At 44.0% G+C, this 23227-nt stretch overlaps 1 protein-coding gene across 4 annotated transcripts in view; it reads left to right on the top strand.

The window, feature by feature from the left end:
• Positions 1–23227, top strand: part of LOC144781481 (phospholipid-transporting ATPase IC-like) — a 1874327-nt gene that overhangs the window by 1253547 nt on the left and 597553 nt on the right. For all 4 annotated transcript variants that reach the window (XM_078660356.1, XM_078660353.1, XM_078660355.1 and 1 more), the window contains one exon: positions 18088–18197. In XM_078660356.1, coding sequence (XP_078516482.1) covers positions 18088–18197 — 110 coding nt within the window. The remainder of the gene's footprint in view (positions 1–18087; positions 18198–23227) is intronic.

Here is a 23227-nt window from a genome sequence, read left to right as displayed (position 1 = left end):
CCTTCCCCACAAGCCACCACTGATGGCGTCCTCGCCCGCTGCAATGATCTGGCAGAGTTCTTCTATGGGAAAGTCCAAAACATATATATCACCTTCCCTCTCACAGCCGGTCAAAAAGTCCAGTCTCCTACAATTGTCTCACTTCATTGTACCCAAGCGTTGTTGGAACAAATCCCTCTGTTGGACCGTAAAACATTAGAATCCATCTTGGCTCTCGTTAAATCATGTTCTCCTAGGAAACCCGCCCCTCCTCATACTCTGACCTCAGCCACTGTAACAATTCTTCCAATGATTCTTAAATTGCTCAATTCCTCAATTTCTTCTGGATTGGTTCCCCTGCCATGGAAATGTGCAATGGTGAAAGCACTACTTAAAAAAGCAAGTCTCGACCCGGATCATTTGGGGAACTATCATCCTATTTCCCTCCTCCCAGTGCTTAGTAAAATCCTTGAGAGGCACGTTAATTCAGTCCTGTCCGGGTTCTTAGAGTCCAACAATCTCTTCCACTCCTCACAGATGGGGTTCTGCCCCCAACATGGGATGGAAACAGCTCTTTTAGCAGTGGTTGAAGAGTCCAGGAAAATTCTGGACCAAGGTGGTACAGAGGCTATTATCCTCCTGGACCTCAGCGCCGCATTCAACACTGTCAAATATAACATCTTGACTCTCAGGAGTCTTGGGGTGATGGGGAGTGTCATCACCTGGCTGCAATCCTTCTTAGAAGACAGGTCCTTTCAGGTTTTCAAAGGAGTTATCATTTCTAAGCGTATGTCTCTCAGCTGCGGTGTGCCTCAGGGATCCTCCCTGAGCTCTAGACTGTTTATTGTCTAGATGATTCTGCTGGCAGAGAGAGTCGTCCATATGGCATAAAAATAGTTACTTACGCTGAGGACACACAACTCATGGTGCCCTTAAACCACCCGGAAAATACATACTCCGACCTAGGCCCCTGCCTGGAGAAGGTAGCCAAATGGATGGAGTTCTCATGCTTGAAACTAAATGGAAATAAGACAGAGCTTATGCTCCTTGGCAACTCTCCAATCTTCAACGCAGGGTTACTGTAGCCTAATTGTCTTGGCCCTGCTCTAGCACCAAAGAATCAGATCAAAACGTTGGGCATGTGGCAGGATTGGTCCCTGAATTTTGAACATCAGGCGGCGAAACTGTCGTCCACGTGCTATGGCATTCTGATGATGCTTCGCAAAATACTTCCTCTCCTCCCAGTCCGTGCAAGAAGGATAATGCTCCAGACTCTTATTCTATCATGCCTGGAGTATGGGAATGCCCTTTATCTAGGAAGCCCCCAAGCTACCACCTCCAAGCTACAGATCGTTCTGAACTGCGCAACTCGCCTGCTCCTCCAGACCCCGTCCCGGCAATCTGCCAAGCTGGCACGGGAGACTCTTTATTGGTTGCCTATATTGGAGAGAATCAAATTCAAGGCTTTATGTATCACACACAAGTCCTTCTGGGGGAAAGGACTGACAATTAGTCGATCTATTATCACCCCTTGCTGCCCTAACAAAAGTCTCCGCTCCGCTAACCTCTTGCTCGCCGTACATCCACAAATAAATAGAGCAAGAAGCGGCGGGCGCTCCTTCTCTTACAACGCTACTAAGCTATGGAACGCTCTGCCTCCCTACATACATTGGGAGTCCAACCTGATGCCCTTCCGGAAACTCCTTAAAACTTGGCTGATAGCACTGGGATGCCTAAGGGTAGCTACGCGCTTTATTAATCTTTTTGTCATTCATTCATTAAAATAGACATAGAGAGCCTTAACAACAATATATAATGGGGCCAACTCATAGCACAACCCTTCTCATCATCACTGTAGTAATCCTGATGAAAAATTAATCTCCAGACGGGTACAAGATACGATGTATGAGTACAACCTTACCCTCTATCGGACATCAACAAGCCGTTTGTCTATGTCCAACATTGATAAAGTTTCTTCGTACACTTTTTGGGCACTAGATTACTGTGGGCAGTCACATAATTTTTTTTATTTATTTTTTTCGTCCATAAGAATTGTTACATTTTTTTAAACCTTTTTTCAAAATCCTTTTCTTTTTTTCCAGTATCACATATAAAAAAATACTCATTACTTTTTTTGTTGGTAAACCGAAAATTACGTTTTTGACAAACTTAATATAAGATTGCTTATCCCAGCAATTTGAAAGCCTGTTTTTCACCGCGGCACGCATAGCTCAATGGAACGCGGAACCGGTTCCATCTGCAGGTGCTATTGTAGATCGCAAATGCGCTCTAGTTCTACAGAGCAGCGGGGACGTTGCATCAGCTTGACTCGGAACATTGACACTGCATAAATAAACAATGAGCAGACATGACGGTAAGATTCGGGCACCAGGCTGGCAAACTTAGGTCATTGTACGGCGGAGTAGCTTTGGCATAGTAAGTAAGTGCGGCACAGCCGCATTATACCATCTTTCAGAGTCCATTAAAATCGATCTTGACATCTTGGGATACTTTTCTCCAGTTTTTCCTTTTTAAAGTGTGGCAACAAGCTCACCTCTCCACCGTAGGACCCATGATGTAATAATTCAGCATGTTATATGTACGTTGTATTTGTATAAGTGGTATTTTTTCATATATGTATTGCGCTCTGTGTTGCATGTCACAAGGTTCCACTAGAAGTGCGCACCCCGAGTATTGTCACATACCTCTCCTAAGTAAACTTGTCACCACGAGGTGGTTAAATTAGATAATGGACATGAAGCGCTGATACATATCAGCATATGTTGTGTGTTTTAATTTGTACACTACCAGTTTTTGGCAGTCTAACTCGCCCATTATGTTTTCACTGATTATCAAGCAATAACACCAAGTAGGTGCTATAGATTATATTTTATATCCTTAGCATGCAGAGTGTGTGCAGCTAAACAATATAAAAGGAGTGGTAACAGGGAGTTAGATCATTGGTCCTAGAGAAAAGCAATGGGGTATGGCTTGTAACATGTAGACCTGTAGAAAGGCAGATACACGATCACCTACACTTTCTACTTCCACCTTTTTTACCATACCGACTAGAGGCCAGAATAAATAGTACTTTACCTACTAGGCAGGTATTTTTAATTTTTACTACCCACCCAAAAGCCCCCAACCTTCTATTTTTCCATCAGTTAGTACATATCTATGTGTCCCCATGTAATTTGTAGGTCACAGCATGCCCCGTTCAGCAGCAGAACGGCATGGACCCAATGATGAAGCATGCCACCAAGGGGCAACCCTGGTGTGTGACAGTGGCGGCTCCTCCACTATGGCAGAGGAGCAGCGCCCCACTGCTTTTAAGCAGTGGGGAGTAGAAACATAAAATGATAATAGCTTTGCATTATTATTAATTATGCTTTGTGCTGCTTTGCGGGCGGGCGAGGCTGCTCTGCTCTCGGAGCAGTGTAGAGGAAGAGTGGATTGCTCACTCCTAAGTGCAGAATAGCTGTTTGGTCGGCCCTCTCAGGCTGCCCAAGCAGGTCATGAGCACTTTCCTCATTCAGAGCAGAGAAGCGGGACCCAGAACCCAGGGGCAAGGAAGGTTTATTTATTTTTTATTCCCCACACGCAACCCCCCTGCAACACACCCCCTCCTGCAAGCCCAAAGGTTTATTTATTTTTTATTCCCCACACGCAACCCCCCTGCAACACACCCCCTCCTGCAAGCCCCCCCGCACCCGACTTACCACCCGCGAGCCATGCCGGCTGCCACTGGTGGGGCAGGGTTATTTAAGAAAACAGAGAGTTCTCTTTGACTTGTGGAGGGTTAGTCCATGCAAACTGATGGGCTCTTTTTGGTTTTGATACATATTGACAGGAGGATGAGCCCTCTGATTTTCGTAATCCTCTTTCGCCCTTTTTTGTTGAAAGTTTTGAAAAGCTCCCACCTCCTTAAGCAAAAAGTCAGATTTGGCCCTAGCATGTTCCCTGGGTCCCTCAGCTCCAGTCCAGCAGACCCTGCTACAGTTTTGTCCCTTTAGAGGATATGTCGGGGCCCTGGCATATCGACAGCATAAGCCCCTGCCAATTATGCAACAGGCTTACCAGCCCTTTCAAGGTCAGGGCTCTGGATCAGGTAGACAGCGGGCCAGCCATCAGGGACAGCTCTCCTCCCACTCTTCTGTTTCTCCAGCAACAATCACAACATTTCTGTGGTGTTCCTTTAGCAGCACAGAGCCATCTGATGGGGAGCAGGAGCCCCCACTTCCTACAAGGAAGTCAGAACATCACATTCGACTAATGGGTCCTGCAGATAGTCAATGGTGCTAGGTCTGCCTTTCCTTCTTGACCTGCCATACCAGCTAACTACAGCGGAACATCTGCCAGACAATCACCTGACTGTATTATGGCAGGAACAGCAGGCTCTTTAGCCAATATGAGCCATACAGAGAGTTCCAGCATCGGAAGTAGGGGCTGGCTGCTATTCTTGTTACTTCCTTGTGTTGATGAAGGGCGGAGGTCACCGCTTTATTTTGGAACTTCAACCTTTCAATGCTTTCCTCTGCAAAGACAATTTCAAGATGCTCACTCTGGCTTAGGTTCTTTCTACTCTGAATCCCAGAGATTGTATGGTGCCATTGGACCTGCACAATGTTTCATTCCTGCAGGCCAGTTGGCGGTACTCGTGGTTCACTGCGGATCACAAGCACTTTCAGTGTGCCATGCTCCCTTTCCACCTCCCCAGTCCCCTTCAGGTGTTACGAAAGCTAATGCCAAGGGTTCCACTTTTCCCCTACCTTGGTGACTGCTGTTGGGCTGTTGAAGGTGGGATCACCTCAGTTGATCACAAACCATCTCCAGATGACAGATGACTTCTTAACATCTTTTGGTTTCCAAACAATGTGCCAAAGTCACACCTCACTCCTTTGCAGAAGCTTCCCTTGATCAGAGTCATCCTGGATATGGTATGATTTTTAGATATTCCTCGAGACAAGCAAGCTCAGAACACTAGGGGTATGATCCCTCTAGTGAGGATTGCTTCTAGTGAGGATTGCTCCTATGCATTAGCATCCTGTATCCTGCTCACAATTTATGCCAGATGGCACATACAAGTGTTAAAGGAGAATCTGAAGTCTCAGTGGGTCCAGCACTAATGGAACCTACTGGATTCCATCCGGGTGTCAGAGGAAAAGATCTACAATAGTGGCTGCTTGGTCACAAATGAATCAGCAGTAGCCCCTTCTTTCTACCACATCCAGAATTAACAATGATGTTGGACACTTAGCTACGGCACTGAGGAAGCAATTTTGCAGGGGTGGAGATCAGAGGACTCTGGTCTCAGCAGAGATCCACCTCCCCATCAACTTGTTGGATTTGCAGACAATTCACTTGGTATTGAAGATCTCCCTGCCCGCCATCAAAGGGGGGGCAGATAGAGGTTCTCACAGACAGCACCACAACTATGTGGTATTGCAGCAACAGGGTGAAATAAGTTTCAGAGTCTTATGCCAGGAGGCTCTGTGTCTGTGGAGGTGGCTTCATCATCAGGGGATTTCACAGGTGGTACACCACCTGACAGTATCTTTAAACACTAGGGGGGACTAACTCAGTCATTGATGCCTAGCGGATCACAAATGGCAATTGCATCCGTTGGAGGCGCAGGGAATCTTTCAACAGTTGGTGAGAACTCTGGCCAGATCTGCTGATTAGTGATGCGAACAAGCAATGTTAATACTTTCTCATGCTGAAGTTTGCCAGAAAGCTCTCTTGGAGACACATTCTGCATAGGGTGGAGCATAGGGTTCCTGTGCACCTTCCTGCCGCTACCTCTCCAGTACTGAGTTCTGAAGAAGATCAGTAATGACCAGGCCCAAGTCATCCTATTGGCAAGAGATTCAGACAGGGTGACTATGGTACCCAGAACTTTTGTGCCTGATCATCTGTCCTCCAATCAGGCTTCCACTGCGGGAGAACCTCCTGTTGCAGCAGCAGAGCATGGTCTTGACCCTGAGCAAGCTTACTCTGCACCTCCCTGCATAGAGATTGAGTCGGAGCAGTTGAGTTCTTTTGGTCTCCCTCCTGAGGTTCCTGATGTTATCCTGGCAACCAGACACTCCTCCAAGCGTAGATGATCAGCTCTTTGTGGGGTTCGCTGCAGCCAAAGAATGGCAAGGCAGAAGAGAAATGGACCATCTCTCGATGGAGCAGTCTCTGAATGAAGATCTGCTATGCATTAACCGACAAGCAAACTCCATACCGTTTGCAGGCCCACTCCACCAGGCAAAGGCTGCTACCACTGTGCATTGGTATGTGGAGTGCTTGTCCTTTACATTTGTCAGGCAGATAGATGTCTGGGCATTGGTGCATATGTTCATGAAGCTCTGTTCCTTGACATCCAAGTCTGTCTAGATGGGAATGTTGCCTGCTTGGTCCTGCAGGCTTTTTCAGTTGAGCTATTCTATATATCCACCACTTTGGGAGGTACTACTTTGGTATCTATTTACAAGATGAGGAATCTGCAGTTAGAAGTATGCATCAGAAGACCAAGCTACTTAGCTTTGGTCACCGCTTTCCCATTTCTCGTATCTGTGGTATAGTTTATTCCACCAAAAAATATCCTAATTTAGGAATCTGCACACTGGGTGTTCAATTGGTCTACCAGCTCTACGTCTAAAGGTGAGGATGGATTAATGAAAGAAACTGATGTCAGTGTGCATCGTGGGTGCTTATATGCTGCTCTGTTAATTACTTCAGGATTCGAGCGGCTGCGACACGGATTCGCCTTGCACCACCTGCAAGTATGCAGGAGCACTTCTGTGAATGTTCCGGATCTAGTCTAGTCCCGGTGGATTTATTCCTTGCTAACAAATCTTCATGGGCACCAATGTAGACTAATGTATTTAATGCTATGGTCAAAATAGGCCCTTTGAACTCCTGGAAATAATCTGAGATTATTACGGTGTACAAGAAGCGGGATGGCTCAAATCAGGCAAATTACTGCCCGATTTCTGTAATTGACAGCTCAGCGAAATTAATTGGCAGACTTTTAGTCAACAGATTGGAAGAATGGGCGGAGGAAAGAAATATCTTAGCGGAAGTTCCATCTTGGTTTCAGAAAGGGCAGGGGGACACTTGATCAGAGTCTTCACTTAACATTATTAGTTTCCAAATACGCCATAGCAAAGAAGGGTCAATTCTACATGGCCTTCATGGTTTTATCTGCAGCATTTTACTGCATGGCGCATAGTAAATTGTGGTCGAACTATGGAGGCTATGGGAGTTGATGCAGTAATACTTATACTTATCAGACAAATGTCTGCAGAAGTCGTAGTGCGCTATGGGAGACACGGGGAGTGCACTAAACCTTTCAGAATTGAGAAAGGAGTAAGGCAGGGTTGGTCCTTGCTCCCTTCTTATTTTCACTTTATACAAAGATTTTGAATGAGGTATTGAATGATAAATACAAGGATGTCCCTCACACTGCATCTATTTCTCTCCCAATCCTGCTAAACGCAGGTTTTGATGGCCAGAACCCCGATGTCTCTGCAAAACTCTATTGTGACCCAATCAGAGTCTGGCCCACTCAGACTATATGGCGGCCTTGGATTTGCATGTAATATAAAACAATGTATTTTATTTTAGTGGCGAGTGGTGGCAAGAAAAGGGCGATGAGGCTTCACGTTGAGGGCAATAGCATAGAATGTGTTGACAAATTCACCTACTTAGGCATTCTGTTTGAAAATAACCTCACATGGAACAGAGTTAATAACATGTCGAAAAGTATAGGCACACTTTTTAAATTTACGAAACATCTAGGTAATAAGCCTATCCAGGAAATTGTTAACATCTATTCAGCAAAAACCATATCTACAGCGACTTATGGGGCAGCAGTATAGGGCACTGCATACCCCTACAAATCATAGAAGACAAGTTTGCCAAAAGGCTATTGTCGATTCCGGGTTCGTGCCCCAATGTTATTGCACATAAAGGACTTGGGGGCAGATGGATCAAGCTATTTTTTAGTCGCAAACGCTGCAATTCGCTAAAAAACAGCGTTGCGACAAAAAAATAGTAAAAAATGGTATGTATGAGGAAAAATGCCTCGCAATAATAAGGAATCGCAAATTTTGCGATTCCTTAATATTGCGTAAGCATTTAAGAAATCACAAATTGCGATTTCTTAAATGCAATGCATCAACCATTTAAGAATTGCGAATTTAGGCTAAGAAATCGCAAATTACCACCAACTTGTAGTTGGTGGTAATTTGCGATTTCTTTTACAAATGCTCGTTATGCAATTTGTAAAGGTGGCATGTGACGCTCATACATGCCCTTAGGGCATGTATGTGCGCCATATGCGCACACATTTCATTTTCAGGGGTGCAGCTGGGTGTTCTTGAGACACCCCTGCACCCTTGAAATTATTCTTAATTTGCGATTAACAAATTGCGAATCGCAAATTGAGAATAATTTCACATTCATTCCTATGGGCCTCCTGGCCCATAGAAATGAATGGGAAATTATTCCTTAATTGCGACTAGCAATTTGCTAATCGCAATTAAGGAATTTTAAGAAATCGCGAAAAAATAGAGAATTTCTACATACATACCATTTTGCGGTTTCTAAATAGCGATTCCTTAAAAATCGCTATTTAGAAATCGCAAAAGGGTATGTTGATACATCTGGCCCTTGGTCTGCCATACATTAGCGATAGTATTAAAATAGCCCCGCTTTTGCTGTGGATATCAATATGAAAACGAGAAGAGGTTCCACTTACCAAAACATTATAAGGGATGTTATGAAAGTTGATCAAGCTGAATCAATACCTGCCTTATATATGTGAAACAGACTCTTGCTTTGCTGGGTTTGGCACAACGTTATGAAAATTCGGTTACATGTGTAACTTACCCTAAATCTAGATTGAAAGATATCTTTTTAGCTAAATGCTCTCATGCAAGATGGAAAAGGAATATAGCAAAATGTCCAGTCATTTTATACCAAGCTGTACCATCCGTTTTGCCTTGGGCTTCTTCCTATCTTTCTTTTGTTGGGAAACCCCACCATTGCTATCTACTGACAAGATCACGTTTAAACTACATCCCTTTAATGTTGGGCCACCTGGCAAATATATACACTTTAAACCATCTCCCTGCATGACATGTGATGCATCATCTAAAGAAACCACCTCACATATCTTGTTTTATTGTGCCTGCTGTGAAAAAGAGAGTAAAAAGTGCATTGTTCATTTGTTGTGAAAGGTTAGTCTAACCAACCACACCTCAGCAGTTTCAGTTCTCCTTCAACTGGAAACACCATTTGTTTGTTATGTGATGGTATATATACCATATAGCAATAAAAAGTAGAAGGGCTTCTACCTCATAAATTGTCCTACCCAGATGTATTCGAGCTTGGATAGGAGAGAAATGGAGATGCACATTATTGCACTTTCTGATATATGTGTTTATTAATATCACAGTACATATGTTGTGTACCTTAGGAGTAACTGATATTAGTTGTATTGGTTTATGCTTGATTGTATATTTTATAGATTTTTTAAAGGATTATCTATTTGATCATAAAATATATATATATTATACTTGTTTTAAAGGTGGTGAAAATGTATAAATAACTGTCTGAAGTGATATCTGATGTACTTTATATGCATTTTAATGTACTTTAATGCAAAATAAAGCTTATTGTTTGATAGTCTGGTGCCTAGGCATATTCACTAGTTGAGGAAACTGCAGTTAAATAGAGTATCCACCAGAAAGATTGCTACCAAAGGTAAGTATCTTGTTCTTCGATGCTTAACACTGAAGATGACTGGTGTATGGTGTGATATTCCCCTTCCATTTGTGCAAGATACCACAAATATAGAGAGAAATATGGAAAAGGAGGTGTCAGAAGATGTGGTCATGTGACAGAAAGTGTGCTAAGGCACCAAATATAATGCTGGATGGGCTGCACATGCTCCGTATGCAGTACTGCAAGCCTACGAAAACATATTAACAGTGGGGACGCGCTAACCGGAAGACTCTCACTGGGCCAGCAGCAGTAAAGGGGAAACACTGCCACACCACCTCCGTGAGGGCAACGGCCAACGCTGCAGACGCCCACACCTACCTGCCATGAGGGGAACGGCTTGCTCTGCTCTCCTGAACCCGGACTCCATTTCCCAGCGTCCCTTGCCTCGTCGCCTGCTCTGACGTGGAAGAGCGGGCCTGGAGGCGCAATTTAATCACTGCCAGCTCCCCGAAGCGTGGGACGCGCTAACCGGAAGACTCTCACTGGGCCAGCAGCAAGGGGGAAACACTGCCACACCACCGCCGTGAGGGCAACAGCCAACGCTGCAGACGCCCACATGTACCTGCCATAAGGGGAATGGCTTGCTCAGCTCTCCTGAAGCCGGACTCCATTTCCCAGAGTCCCTTGCCTCGTCACCTGCTCTGAAGCGGTGGAGCGCGCCTGGATGCACGATTTACTCACAGCCAGCTCCCCGCAGCGAGGGACGCGCTAACCGGAAGACTCTCAGTGGGTCAGCAGCAGCAAAGGGGGAAATACTGCCACACCACCGCTGTGAGGGCAACGGCCAACGCTGCAGAGGCCCACACGTACCTGCCGTAAGGGGAATGGCTTGCTCAGCTCTCCTGAAGCCGGACTCCATTTTCCAGAGTCCCTTACCTCATCGCCTGCTCTGACGCGGTGGAGCGCGCCTGGAGGTGCGAATTAATCACCGCCAGCTCCCCGCAGCGTGCGACGTGCGCTGGCCATGCCCGGGCAAAGCCCGGGCCAAGGGCGGGCCCGTCATCGACAGGAAGAGGCAGGGCAGGGTCACCCCCTTAGCTGCTGTGTTTGCGACGTTGATGTACCAGCGGGTAAGATTTTTATCAATTTTTTGTGCTCAGTCCTATCGCCACTCACCCGCACTGAGACTTTATTGATACCAGGAAGTGCCTGCATTGCAAACTTTGTAAACTGTGGAGTCCCAACTGTGGAGTCCCTAGGAACTGTGGAATGGATTGCTACTCAAATTAAGTAAAAATCGAGCTGGTCACGTTGGGGTGGGGGCGATTTCAGGGTGGTTAATATCCTGTCTTAGTCCTGTGTCGCTCAACCTCCTGTGTTGTTGGTAACATTCTATAGGTGTTAAAACTGGTGTAGCTGGGGTGACTGATTTACAGTAGGCAGCAATATCAGAGTTTGGAAGAGGTTGGACAGGTCTACCTCTTGTGATACTGGGGCTGTGATATAACCATTTGGTTAGATTTGTCTCACATTTCACCGGTCTTTATAAAGCTTCTGTAGTATTGTTTAGCTTCCTTTGTTTTTCTATTGTACTGCCGATCCATAGTTGCTCACAAGTTAAGGAGTATGAGTAAACGTAAAGGTGCAGCAGGCACCTTAGCCGCCTTCCTAATCAGAGCAGAATCTCTGCTGACACATGAAATCCAACTGACAGACAGGCGGTTGTCACTCGATCCTACGCAATTGCTGATGTATAAAGACGCAAATACTATAGATCCCAAAGAATCTGTTCAGCTCAACGAACTAGTTCAGCAGATGCCACTAACCCCTAGAATAATAATCCAAACTGGGCCTGTAACACCTGCCTTGCCAAATGCAACCCCTATAGCCCCAAACACAGCACAAGATGATCATAATAGCCCAGGCATAGAAACCAGATCCCAAGCCTCAAAACAAAGAGAAGAAGCCAAAAGGAACATTCCAATAACAAAGCAGAAGCGTGCTATGGGTGGTTTAGAAACCAAGAAAATAAGGGGCCGAAGGTACAATGCTCAGATAAACCACAGAGTAGAGGAACATACTGTAGCACTGGCAAAAACCTCTATTACACAGATGCTGATGCCGATCTTACCCCTGAGGTAGCAAGGGAAGGTTCTGAGGCCCAGGAGTGTGTAATCCCCGTGTTACTGGAAACAGCATTCAGATCTATAGTAATTCAGATAAATGACCTAATAGATAAAAAATTTGGCTTACTGGATCAAAAGATCGATCAGCTGAATACTATTGCAGATAATTTGAGAGACAGAATAGACAGTACCAACCTTGGTTGTCCAGAAAGGGGGGGTGACCAAAAGGCATCTAGAGGACTCCCGGCCCCCGAGCATTGCTGGAACGAGCAGTAGGACAAATGATACCTTTATGGCTAAATCAATGATTCAAAGAGAAAGAGGCACACGGGAAATAGCGCAGAACAGGTACGACACAACAAGGGGAATACACGCTATGAATCCCAAGCATGGAGTTCCAAATCCCCCCATAAAAAGATTAGGCACTGACTTAACAAAAGACTCTCAAGATACAAGCTCGAATACAAGTTCTGAGGTTCTAGGATTACCACCTGCATCATGTCTCTATGTATTCATTTTAGCAGGGGTTCCAGCATTAAAAAGTGGTCAAAGTGAATCCTGGATGTCTCTGCGAAATAAGACAGTCGATTGGCTGACAAAACACGAAAACTTTAGAACCTAGATGGCGATTGTATAATAGTTAATTTTCGTCGTCCGCAGATGGTTCGATCCTTATTACACATGGAAGAAGAAACCTCCTCTCAAAATACTTACCTATTTGTGCTCTCCCATTGGGGTATTTTTATAAACCACATCCAGGGCCATCAGGTTACGATGATGTTCCGATACTAGCCCCAAATAGGTTCCAAGTATTTTCTGCTTTGGACAACTAACTAACATACTTGGCGAAACATCCACCCCTGTAATCGATGAGACAAATAGCAGTATGGAACAAAAGCGCCCCCTAAATATATGTCATTGATGTAATTTGGAGATAAGAGAACACAACAGTCATCTAGAGGAGGTGCAGGGGGAGATAATACCTTACAAGGCATTTGAGCCACATGCAACTTCTGGGACAGAGGAGCAGCAGTAGTCACTATCCATGCCCATAACTGCTTGTTTTGTCTTGGTGAATAGCCCACACAGGTCAAACACGACAAATACAGGAGTAAATACTAAGAAAAAAATACTACTCACACATGCTGGAATATAGTGGGACTAAATAGGAATCTTAGAGATACAGAATGGCTGGAATACACAGAGCAAAGTGATATTCTCCTCTTACAAGAGACTTGGACTCTAGAGACTCCCATTGGGTAGGGTTTTAGACCTTCGGTGTAAATGCCATCCCATCTATGAGAGGTAGGCCTTCTGGGGGTCTTATCATATGGATTAGAATAACCCTCAAAATTGAATCAACTGCACTACACATACCATCCCAGGACTTGGTTGATTTAAAAATTAGAACACACGACAAAAAATTAATATATTTAATCAACATCTACAATAGGCCAAGCCCAGCTACGAAAGAATCACCAATAATAGATCAACTTGACTCATGTTTTAACCTAACAGACGCTGGTGCAATGGTAATCGTAGGGGGCGATTTCAATTGTAAATTTGAACCAGTGGTGGGTTTCGACAATCTCTTTGAAGATGAAGACGCAATGAATAATATTCCCTCTCTAGAAAGTAGCACAATAGTGCCCTGCACCACAGCAGCCACACAGATCATGAAATTAACAACAGGGCAAGGTCTTAGAGCTTGTAATGTACGGTTACCCTCGGACAGACCAAACGCTCCAACCTTTTGCAGAGGCAATTATAGGAGTAGTATCGATTATATATTGGTATCCGTTGAGTTCTGGCAACATTTATTGGATTTGAAAATAGACAATAGAACTGATAGTGATCATCGCCCCCTACATCTGTCACTAATACCTGACCTTTTCCTTGGTAAAATTTTGGACAATGAGGAAACTACCACCCACACTGACGCTAATATAGGGCCCTATTAGGATGGCGGACGGACCTGCGTCCCAGAGGTGGAGGGACCGTCCGCAGGGGGAGCAGCGGTCCATCCGTGCAAATTAGGATGTGACCGCCACCCTGGCGGTCACATTCTGTATGTTTAACATTGCGGCACAATGTTAAAAATGCAAGCAGTGCATTTGCATGCACAAAGCGGCAGGCACCGCGCGGTGCCTGCCGCTTCGTGCATGCAAATGCAGGGGGATACCATAGGTACCCCCCATGTGCACCCCCACCCCCCTCACCCTGGGGGCCCGCAACAGGCCCCCCAAGAAAAGACCGTATGCCTTTTCGTGGTGGCATTGCCGCCGCGGAAAGGCATATCCCTAAGCAAATCATAATAGACACCGCCACCATATTAGAGCTTTTCCGCTGCGGTCTCGCGGCGGAAAAGCGGTGGACGGTCTTGCCGTCCGCAGATGACCCCGCCCCCCGCCATCCTAATCTGGCGGGGGGTCATTTCTTTCACCGCAGAGGTGAATCCGCATCGTCCGGGCCGGCGGTGGCTTCCGCTGGCCCGGAGGATGCGGATTCACTGCAGTCGTAATCTGGCCCATAGTTAGTAACAATTGCCGAGCTTTAAAATGGCTGCACATATTAGGAAAGGCTGTATCCATGACACAGATTTATAACATCTTTGCCGATACTGTTTCACTCCATTTAGAGTCACCTGGAGTGGAATTTTCGATAATGGCTGAACATCAAGATTTGCTGGACGCAATAGCGCCAGTATGGTATACAACGTTTACAACGCAACTTTTACAACGCACTACCATTACAACGAAACTTTTACAACGCAACATCCATTACAATGCATACATTTACAACGCAGTCATTACAACGCATGACACTACAACGCACACCACTACAACGCATACCATTACAACGCAGTCATTACAACGCATACCATTACAACGAAACTTTTACAACGCAACATCCATTACAATGCATACATTTACAACGCAGTCATTACAACGCATGACACTACAACGCACACCACTACACTACAACGCATACCATTACAACGCAGTCATTACAACGCATACCATTACAACGCAAAACTTACCATCCAATACTTACCCTACTGTTGCACCCCCTGGAGTTAGAATAGTAATTTTAACCCCTACACTATCCAATATTTTCCCTACTGTTGCACCCCCTGGAGTTAGAATAGTAATTTTAACCCCTACACTATCCAACACTTACCTTATATGCAATGTAATATAATGCGTTGTAATGGTATGCGTTGTAAATGTAGTATGCGTTGTAGTGGAATGCGTTGTAAAGGTATTTTTTAAGAATTCGTTGTAATGGTATGCGTTGTAAAAGTGTGCGTTGTAATGGATGTTGCGTTGTAAAAAATGCGTTGTAAAGGTATGCGTTGTAAAAGTGTGCGTTGTAACGTCATACATCCCGCCAGTATTGACTAGACTACCAAAGGAACACAGTGGAATCGATACAAAAAAAAGGATCTAATCTATAGTATAACATGGAGTGCCGTGAGGCAAAGGCTGACCTTATATTGTCAATAAAAGAGAACAATGTAACAGCTATAAGGGAGAAAAGAATTAAATATAAACAAGCCCTTACTTATGCAAAAAAAATCTGGGACGACAACACTTGGACAGATTTAATTGAAGCAGCCAAATCCAAAGATCAAGTAGGCTTTTGTCGTTTAGTAGCAAACGGTAGAAAGACAGGTGGGTATGTTAAGGATCTTTCCCTTGATGCCAAAACTTGAGAGGACCATTTTTCTAGACTCTATGTGGATGTACAAATGGTAGAAATATCTTGTACTGCAACTGCGATCTTTAACCGTATTATTAATCATCTTCATTTTATTCTGGAGGAAACATTGCTGGCAATCAATTCAGTCAAGTCAGGGAAAGCTCCAGGCCCGACAAAATACTGGGAGATTTGCTGAGGCATGATAGCAGTGTTTATGGCCCCTATATTGATCATGTATCTAACACAATAGCGGCAGGCTCACCAATACCTGAATCATGGAAAGGGGCAGAAATTGTTACAATTTTTAAAAAAGGTAATTGTAGTGACCCCGCAAATTACCGACCAATCAGTTTAATTGATATTTTACAAAAAAAATCCATTCAGGCATAATCCACATTTTCCAGGCACATTTTAATGAGACTGAACGACTGGCTTGGTGAGAATAGTGTGATTTCAAAATTTCATGCAGAGTTCAGAATAAAAACAAGCACAATCGATTGAGTTTTTAGATTTTTATGTTTATGCTGGAAATATATAAGTATAAAAAAGGGCCATTTGTATATTGCTTTTATAGACCTAAAGGCCGCCTTTGACCTCGTACCCCGGAACTTACTTTGGGAATCACTGAAACTGCAAAGCGTCCCTGCTGAACTACTTACGCAAGTAATAAGATTACACAAAGGCAATTTTGCAAGAGTAAGATGGGGTCCGAGGGGTGAGCTATCCAAGGCTATTCCGGTAAGAAGGGGTGTACGTCAGGGGTGTGTACTGGCACCCATCCTATTCTCAAGTTATCTACATGTGTGTACACATGATTCACCCAAGTTGGGTGGGGACTTGATGCCAGCTCTCCTATTTGCTGACGACACCATATTAATATCGCAAACACCTAAAGGTCTACAATCCCTATTGAATTCTTTTAATACTTATTGAAAAAACAGGGCCTTGTAATAAATTCTGGCACAACAAAATACATGGCAATAAATCCACACAAGTCTTTTAAAAAGAATCTAGCAGTTAGTGGCCAAAAGTATGTACATCATTTCAAATATTTAGGAATAACCTTGGACACAAAGTTGTCCTGGAAACAACAGTCAGAAAAAAATAAGATTATCCAACTACAAAACTCATTGCCAATAATAAAGAAGCATGGGAGTAGTATATCGAAGGCGTTGACTCCCGCTCTGGAGGTCTTTAAATTCAAAGTACAATCAGCTTCTCTTTATGGTGCTGACATTTGGGGACCACACTGTAAAAGGTGTTTCAAATTAGGATAAAAAGCATGTTTTAGAAGAGTTTTAAGCTTGCCAGTGAGAACACCCCTTATTCCCATTTTAATGGATTTAAACGTAAAACGAACAGACCACCATGCAATATTAAGACCCTTGTTATTCAGGGTACAGCTCTGGATAACCACTGATTTGACATCCTATAAGGATGGTCTACAGGAGATCTTGGGGTTTGATTAGAGCAGGGGTACCCCGCGGCTCAAACATGTGTCTTCTTGGTTTGAAAAACTGGGCTTGAGACATTTTTGGGAAGCCCCAACAGAGCTGGCAATGTCCAGTAAAAAACTGTTCAAAATCCATCTTCTGGACCCATATTCAAAATAATGTGCTACATAGTACAGATAACGGTACACTAACAACCAAGTTTCTTCTTTTCAAGGAAGTAGCGAGGTTCAAACCCTTTTTGGATGAGATACGCCCACCACTAGCTAACGCCTTGTATTTGAAGTTTAGGCATGGTGTGTTATATATCAATGTGAACACATCAAAATGGGCAGTAAAATTTGACAGAAGTAGTAATGAATTTTGTGAATTATGCCAAAATGCATCCAAGGAGAATGATTTACATGTACTCTTCTTCTGCCCAGCATACGCCAAACCAAGGAATAAATGGATTAAACCCATTTGCCGTAATCTGAACACTAGCGTTTGCACAGAGGCAGGAATAATATTAAAAACAGATACATCCCCAAAAATTGTTTTTAGTGACAGTAGGTTTTTATTCAATGTGAGTCTTATAAGAGCTAAAGTTGGATTAAGACTGTAATTATGCACATGCATTTTATGGCCTTAACGCCAACAATAAACTATGAACCTACTCTCGCATAGAAAAGTACTTGAGGTGGTATGACTATGTGGAAATAATACTGAAGTTTTAAAAAATCCGTGCACATATGTTGACTCCCGTGCACTGGCCATTTATTTTTAAAATTCTATTCCAAGGTTTTAATGTATTAAAATATTTTAACAGTAGTTTTTAAGGTTCGGAAATTGTATTACCAATTCAGGTTTCCAGCCCCTACCATGTCGAGCTGTTATTACTCATATATGAAATTGTCCCATTTGTATTTTATAATTGTGTGCGCATATTTATGATGTATCTTTTATGGTTTCATTTTGAACCGAAATAAAGAATATATGAAGGGTAAAAGCATCAGTGATTAGGTGATACATTTATCTTCCTTACTGACTAGCTGTTCTATTGCACAGACTAAAATAATGCAAGGTTTCTGTGAAAGCCTTTTTCTTTCAAATTGTCTTTCTTTTTCAAACAGTGCGAGATCCAGATGGGAAGATAATGCTTTACACAAAGGGTGCAGATGATGTGATCTTCAAACGGCTCTACCCTGGTTCTAAGAATGATGCAAGTGAGAAGGCACTAGATGTGAGTAGGGTCCTTCTTCCGAGATGAGTCACAATATTCTTTTGCTTATTTTTACTATTCTAAGCAGATAGTGGGAGTATAAAAGTACAAAGGTGGATGAATTATAGTCAGTCATGAGCCCAAGCAGATTGCTGTTTCATCCTTTGGGAGTTCCTGGCATTTCTTTCTTAATCAATAGTCATAGACAAGGGAGTATCAAGAGAATTAAAATGACCCCACTTTCCAAGGAAGGTCACCAGGAATTATATCTCTAAGGACATTTTCTTTCCTTCCTTTCTTTATTCTTCTCCTTTCCATTTTTTGTACTTCCATCCATTTGCCTTTCATTCCTTTGAACTTACGTTCCCTCCTACTTTATTTTCCCTTACATCTTTCCTTCTTTGTACTCTTCTTTCTTCTCTTCTTTCGAGCTTCTACTCTAGTTGCCTTTCCTTTTCATCAATCCTCCATGTTTGGTTCCTGTAGCACCCCTCCCCCCTTGCCCCCCCCACACCTGTGTCACATTATCTTTCTTTCTGTTATTTATTAGTTTCACCTTCTGCTCTGGTCTTACGTGCAACCTTGGACTCACAGTTCATAGTTAAGAGTAAAAAATAAATAAATAACATGTCTATTAACACCACCACTTCAGCAATAAAGAACCTTAATATCAGCGTACAAATATTATTGGGCACAAATACAATGTCAAAAATATCATGATGTCAAGAAAATGGTAGGGCACAATATTGCAAAAAGTAGTATTGTTTATAAGTGTTTAATATCAGGTTTTTTTTTAATAAGTTGTATGCAATATAACTGTTTAACTATTTTGCTATTTTATACAAATTTTCTGTGTTTAATTGTATTTATTTACTTATGGGTAGTTTTTAAAAAAATATATATTTCCCGATATTTGATAAATTATTCATTTATTTTATAAATGTTAATTTGTTGATTCAATTATGAATAATGTAAATTCTCTAATCTATAAATTATTACATAGATCAGTTTTAAGCATAGCATTAGCACAGTGTCATCCACTTTGAGCTAGAAAGGGACTAAATATATTGCCATTTTTACAGCAAAGTCTTAAGCATAGCCTTAGCAAAGTGCCATCATGGCTGTGCTGAAACATGACAAAAGCCTTTCACCACTCCAGGCTCAGTATTACAGCTTTGGATTGATAAAATACCATCCAAGCCAACCCGGAATAAATAAAAGCGACCCCTGACACATGTTTCAGTCAAAAGGCTGGAAAGATCAATGTTTGGCTCAGCATGGATGGCACTGTGCTAAACCTATGCTTAAAACTCTCCTAGAAAAATAGATATTTGAGGTGAGCAGATTCAGTGTGTCGCTGGCGTTGTAGGGTGCTCCATATAAAGGGGCTGGTCTCCACCTAAACGTGGGAACTACTCAGAGCTCCTTGCTTCCCTTTTTGCATACTTTATTCAGTGCTCTAAACTTCAAAGGGTATCATCTTGACTTAGGACCTGATTATGACATCAGTGGTCCATCCACTGGACCGCCGATGCTGCGGTCAGGAGAACACCGCAAAGCTTGTAGTGTCCCGACCACCGTATTACGAGTGGACCGCTGGGCCAGCAGTCTGAAGTCGGTGGTCCCATGGCAGCAGCATAGCTCGGCCACTGAAAAGGGCTGCAGCAGATGCCGCTGCCGTGCAGTACCTTCTGTACGTCCATGCACTGTGTGCCATGAACCATGTCATGAATGGCACACAGTGCACGCACTACAGTGCATGGAGGGGGGCACAACATGTGCCCCCATGCACTACCCCCAGGCAAAATCGCCCGAGCCTTGTTTGGGGCCCCTTCCTTCCCTTTCTGCCATCCTTTTTCATGGCAGGGTTCCCGCCATGATCAGGCTGTGGAAAAGGGAACTCGTAATCCTTGACGGCAATGCCTGCCTCAGCACTGCTGCCATTCACAGCCACCTTCGCCTCCGCAGCACCATCGGGATCCAAGATCCTGGCAGTGTCTGTGGTGTTGTATCAGGCTGGTGGTGCTCTGACAGCCACATTTGTAATGAGGTGGTTGACTAGGTTGCAGCGGTTGAACTGCCACCAAGGGTACTTGCAAAAACAACAAGTGATGGACTGAATGTGGATCAATGTCACACACTCCCCCAGTCAAAAGATCTGGGCCCAAATCCATCGTTTTTTTTTTGCACTCCACACCACCCTGGGTTAGACAATGGCAATATGCAAATCAGCTCTGACCCTGTTGCCCCATGGGAACAGTCCAGTCCGAACTACAAAAGCCATGTCCTTCCCAGAACGGAATCAAGCATCCGAGGACCGGACCGGTTTCGAGGTAACACCTCTCTTCAGCCCGGCTAGCTTGATTCCAGTGGTGTGGAGTGCCTGGGACCCACGTCTGGGCATCCCCAGCGCACTTAGGGCGGCAATTGCAAAAACAACAAGTGATGGACTGAATGTGGATCAATGTCACACACTCCCCCAGTCAAAAGATCTGGGCCCAAATCCATCGTTTTTTGTTTTTGTTTTTTTTTTTGTTTTTTTTTTGCACTCCACACCACCCTGGGTTAGACAATGGCAATATGCAAATCAGCTCTGACCCTGTTGCCCCATGGGAACAGTCCAGTCCAAACTACAAAAGCCATGTCCTTCCCAGAACGGAATCAAGCATCCGAGGACCGGACCGGTTTCGAGGTAACACCTCTCTTCAGCCCGGCTAGCTTGATTCCAGTGGTGTGGAGTGCCTGGGACCCACGTCTGGGCATCCCCAGCGCACTTAGGGCGGCAATTGCAAAAACAACAAGTGATGGACTGAATGTGGATCAATGTCACACACTCCCCCAGTCAAAAGATCTGGGCCCAAATCCATCGTTTTTTTTGCACTCCACACCACCCTGGGTTAGACAATGGCAATATGCAAATCAGCTCTGACCCTGTTGCCCCATGGGAACAGTCCAGTCCGAACTACAAAAGCCATGTCCTTCCCAGAACGGAATCAAGCATCCGAAGACCGGACCGGTTTCGAGGTAACACCTCTCTTCAGCCCGGCTAGCTTGATTCCAGTGGTGTGGAGTGCCTGGGACCCACGTCTGGGCATCCCCAGCGCACTTAGGGCGGCAATTGCAAAAACAACAAGGGTACAGCAGTCCTGACACAGCCGTACTCGTAATCAGCCCCTTATACTGGGTGCTCCCTTGTGTCTGGACAAAGCTGTACCTCTTTCATGAGGTCTAACTTGAGCAAAACAGCAGCCCCTCCATTAGGGTGGAGAAGCATCTCCCCACTGCTGAGAGCTAGCCGATGCAAACATGAAAAATAAAATGATAATAAAACAACTTTATTGTCATTTTATTTTTCACTGAGCCGAGTCAGGAATGAGGAGTGGTGGGCACTGGAAGTGCAAGTCGGTTTGGGACGGGTGTCTTAGGACAGCAAAACCAACATGCGCACCTAGATTTCTCCACCCCGAGCGCCTATCCAGCCTGCGCAAACCAATCCCAGTGTTTCTCTCATGGTGAAAAATAGTATTGCCAGAATGAGAACAGCATCTGGATTGGCGTAGGGAAGTCCGGGAGTCTGTGCAGTGTGCAACAGCCCATGGACTGCTGGGACAGGAGCAGAAGAGCACCGAGGCGGTAAGCGGAAGGTAGGTACCTTTTTATTTGTTTTCAATATTGTCCTCCACTCTGCCCACCACTTTTCATTGACAGCGATCGCCACTGTGTCAGGGGTTGATTTAATTCATTCCAGGTTGGCTTGAATGGTATTTTACCAATCCAAAGCTGTAAAACTGTGCCCGGAGTGTTAAATGGCTTTTGTCATTGTTAAGCTCAATTTGGATGGCACTGTGCTAATCCTGTGCTTTGCTGGGAAAATGACAAAAGGCATTTTCCCATTCTAGCTCGGCACAGATGGTACTATGAGGTGAGCACATTCAGAGTGTTGCTGGTGTTGTAGGGTGCACATAATCTATTTGCAGGACCATGTGTGAACATCAACATGGGACTTTTTGAATCAATATTTCCAACTCCATTCCATGGCCTCCAACTTAAAAGTGTCTTCAATTGCACTACATTTAAGCATTTATTGTGGATGGCAGCCATTCAAGCGTTTTCTTTTACAAATTCAACATATTTTAAATTGATCAGGCTGTTGTGATCTGGTGAATTATTTTTGTAAGCTACCAAGCTATTATGTCATGCCTGGAATGTGACCATGTCACAGAATGCTGTGATGCATGCGAGCGTAATTGAGGCATTCTGAGATGTTCATCCTGCTGTACAGTTGGTGTTGACTCTTCCCTTGGAAATAAACAGCTTTACTTCTATTTGGAAAGACTCTATCTTCTTAACACTGGCGACGAGGTATTTAGCCTGATTGGGGACAGGCAACCTTCAACACCAGCTCCCTTGTTCATCGTATTATTCTTCCTTTTGGAATTTATGGACTTTGCTCTCATCAACTACTAGATGTCACCTCTGCGCTTTAAATGTACTGTAAGTACAATTACTTGGAAATGTACTGCTACGTTTGGAAAGCTATATCTATGCTTGGATATATGCATTTAGAAACGCTCTTTCATCGTGGCTCACCGCTAAACTGCTGACTGCGACGCGAGCCATCTTCCAGTGTTCTCGCGCACACTCTCCCATTGTTTTCTTCAGACGTGCGTTACACGCCGCACCTCAGCAACCGAGAAGTGCCTGTCAGTGAAACGCATGTAGCGTTTCAGACATCCCTTACGTATATCACTACGTCTTGCTGCCATTTTCACTCGGAGTCTGCAAATAATTACCGGCACACTCAATTGAAGTCTGTGTGTCAACAAACTTTATCGGGCACACGCAAGGACTTCAGTTACGAATATCTATGGTGAGCCAAAGCAAAGTTCTTGTTGTATTGGTCTAGTACAGCAGAGATTGACATTGCGTATATATTTACATTTTATAAAGGACTTAATTCTCATTTTTTCACCTTTACTGCCACATTTACATCCAAAAAAGACTTATTTTTACGTTCACTGTACTGTGACAATTGTTTTGTTTTTATTTCA

The sequence above is a fragment of the Lissotriton helveticus genome, chromosome 9, assembly GCF_964261635.1.
Source record: "Lissotriton helveticus chromosome 9, aLisHel1.1, whole genome shotgun sequence".
Lineage (NCBI taxonomy): Eukaryota > Metazoa > Chordata > Amphibia > Caudata > Salamandridae > Lissotriton > Lissotriton helveticus.
Note: the sequence above shows the minus strand (reverse complement) of the source record. Positions and strands in the feature narration are given on the sequence as shown.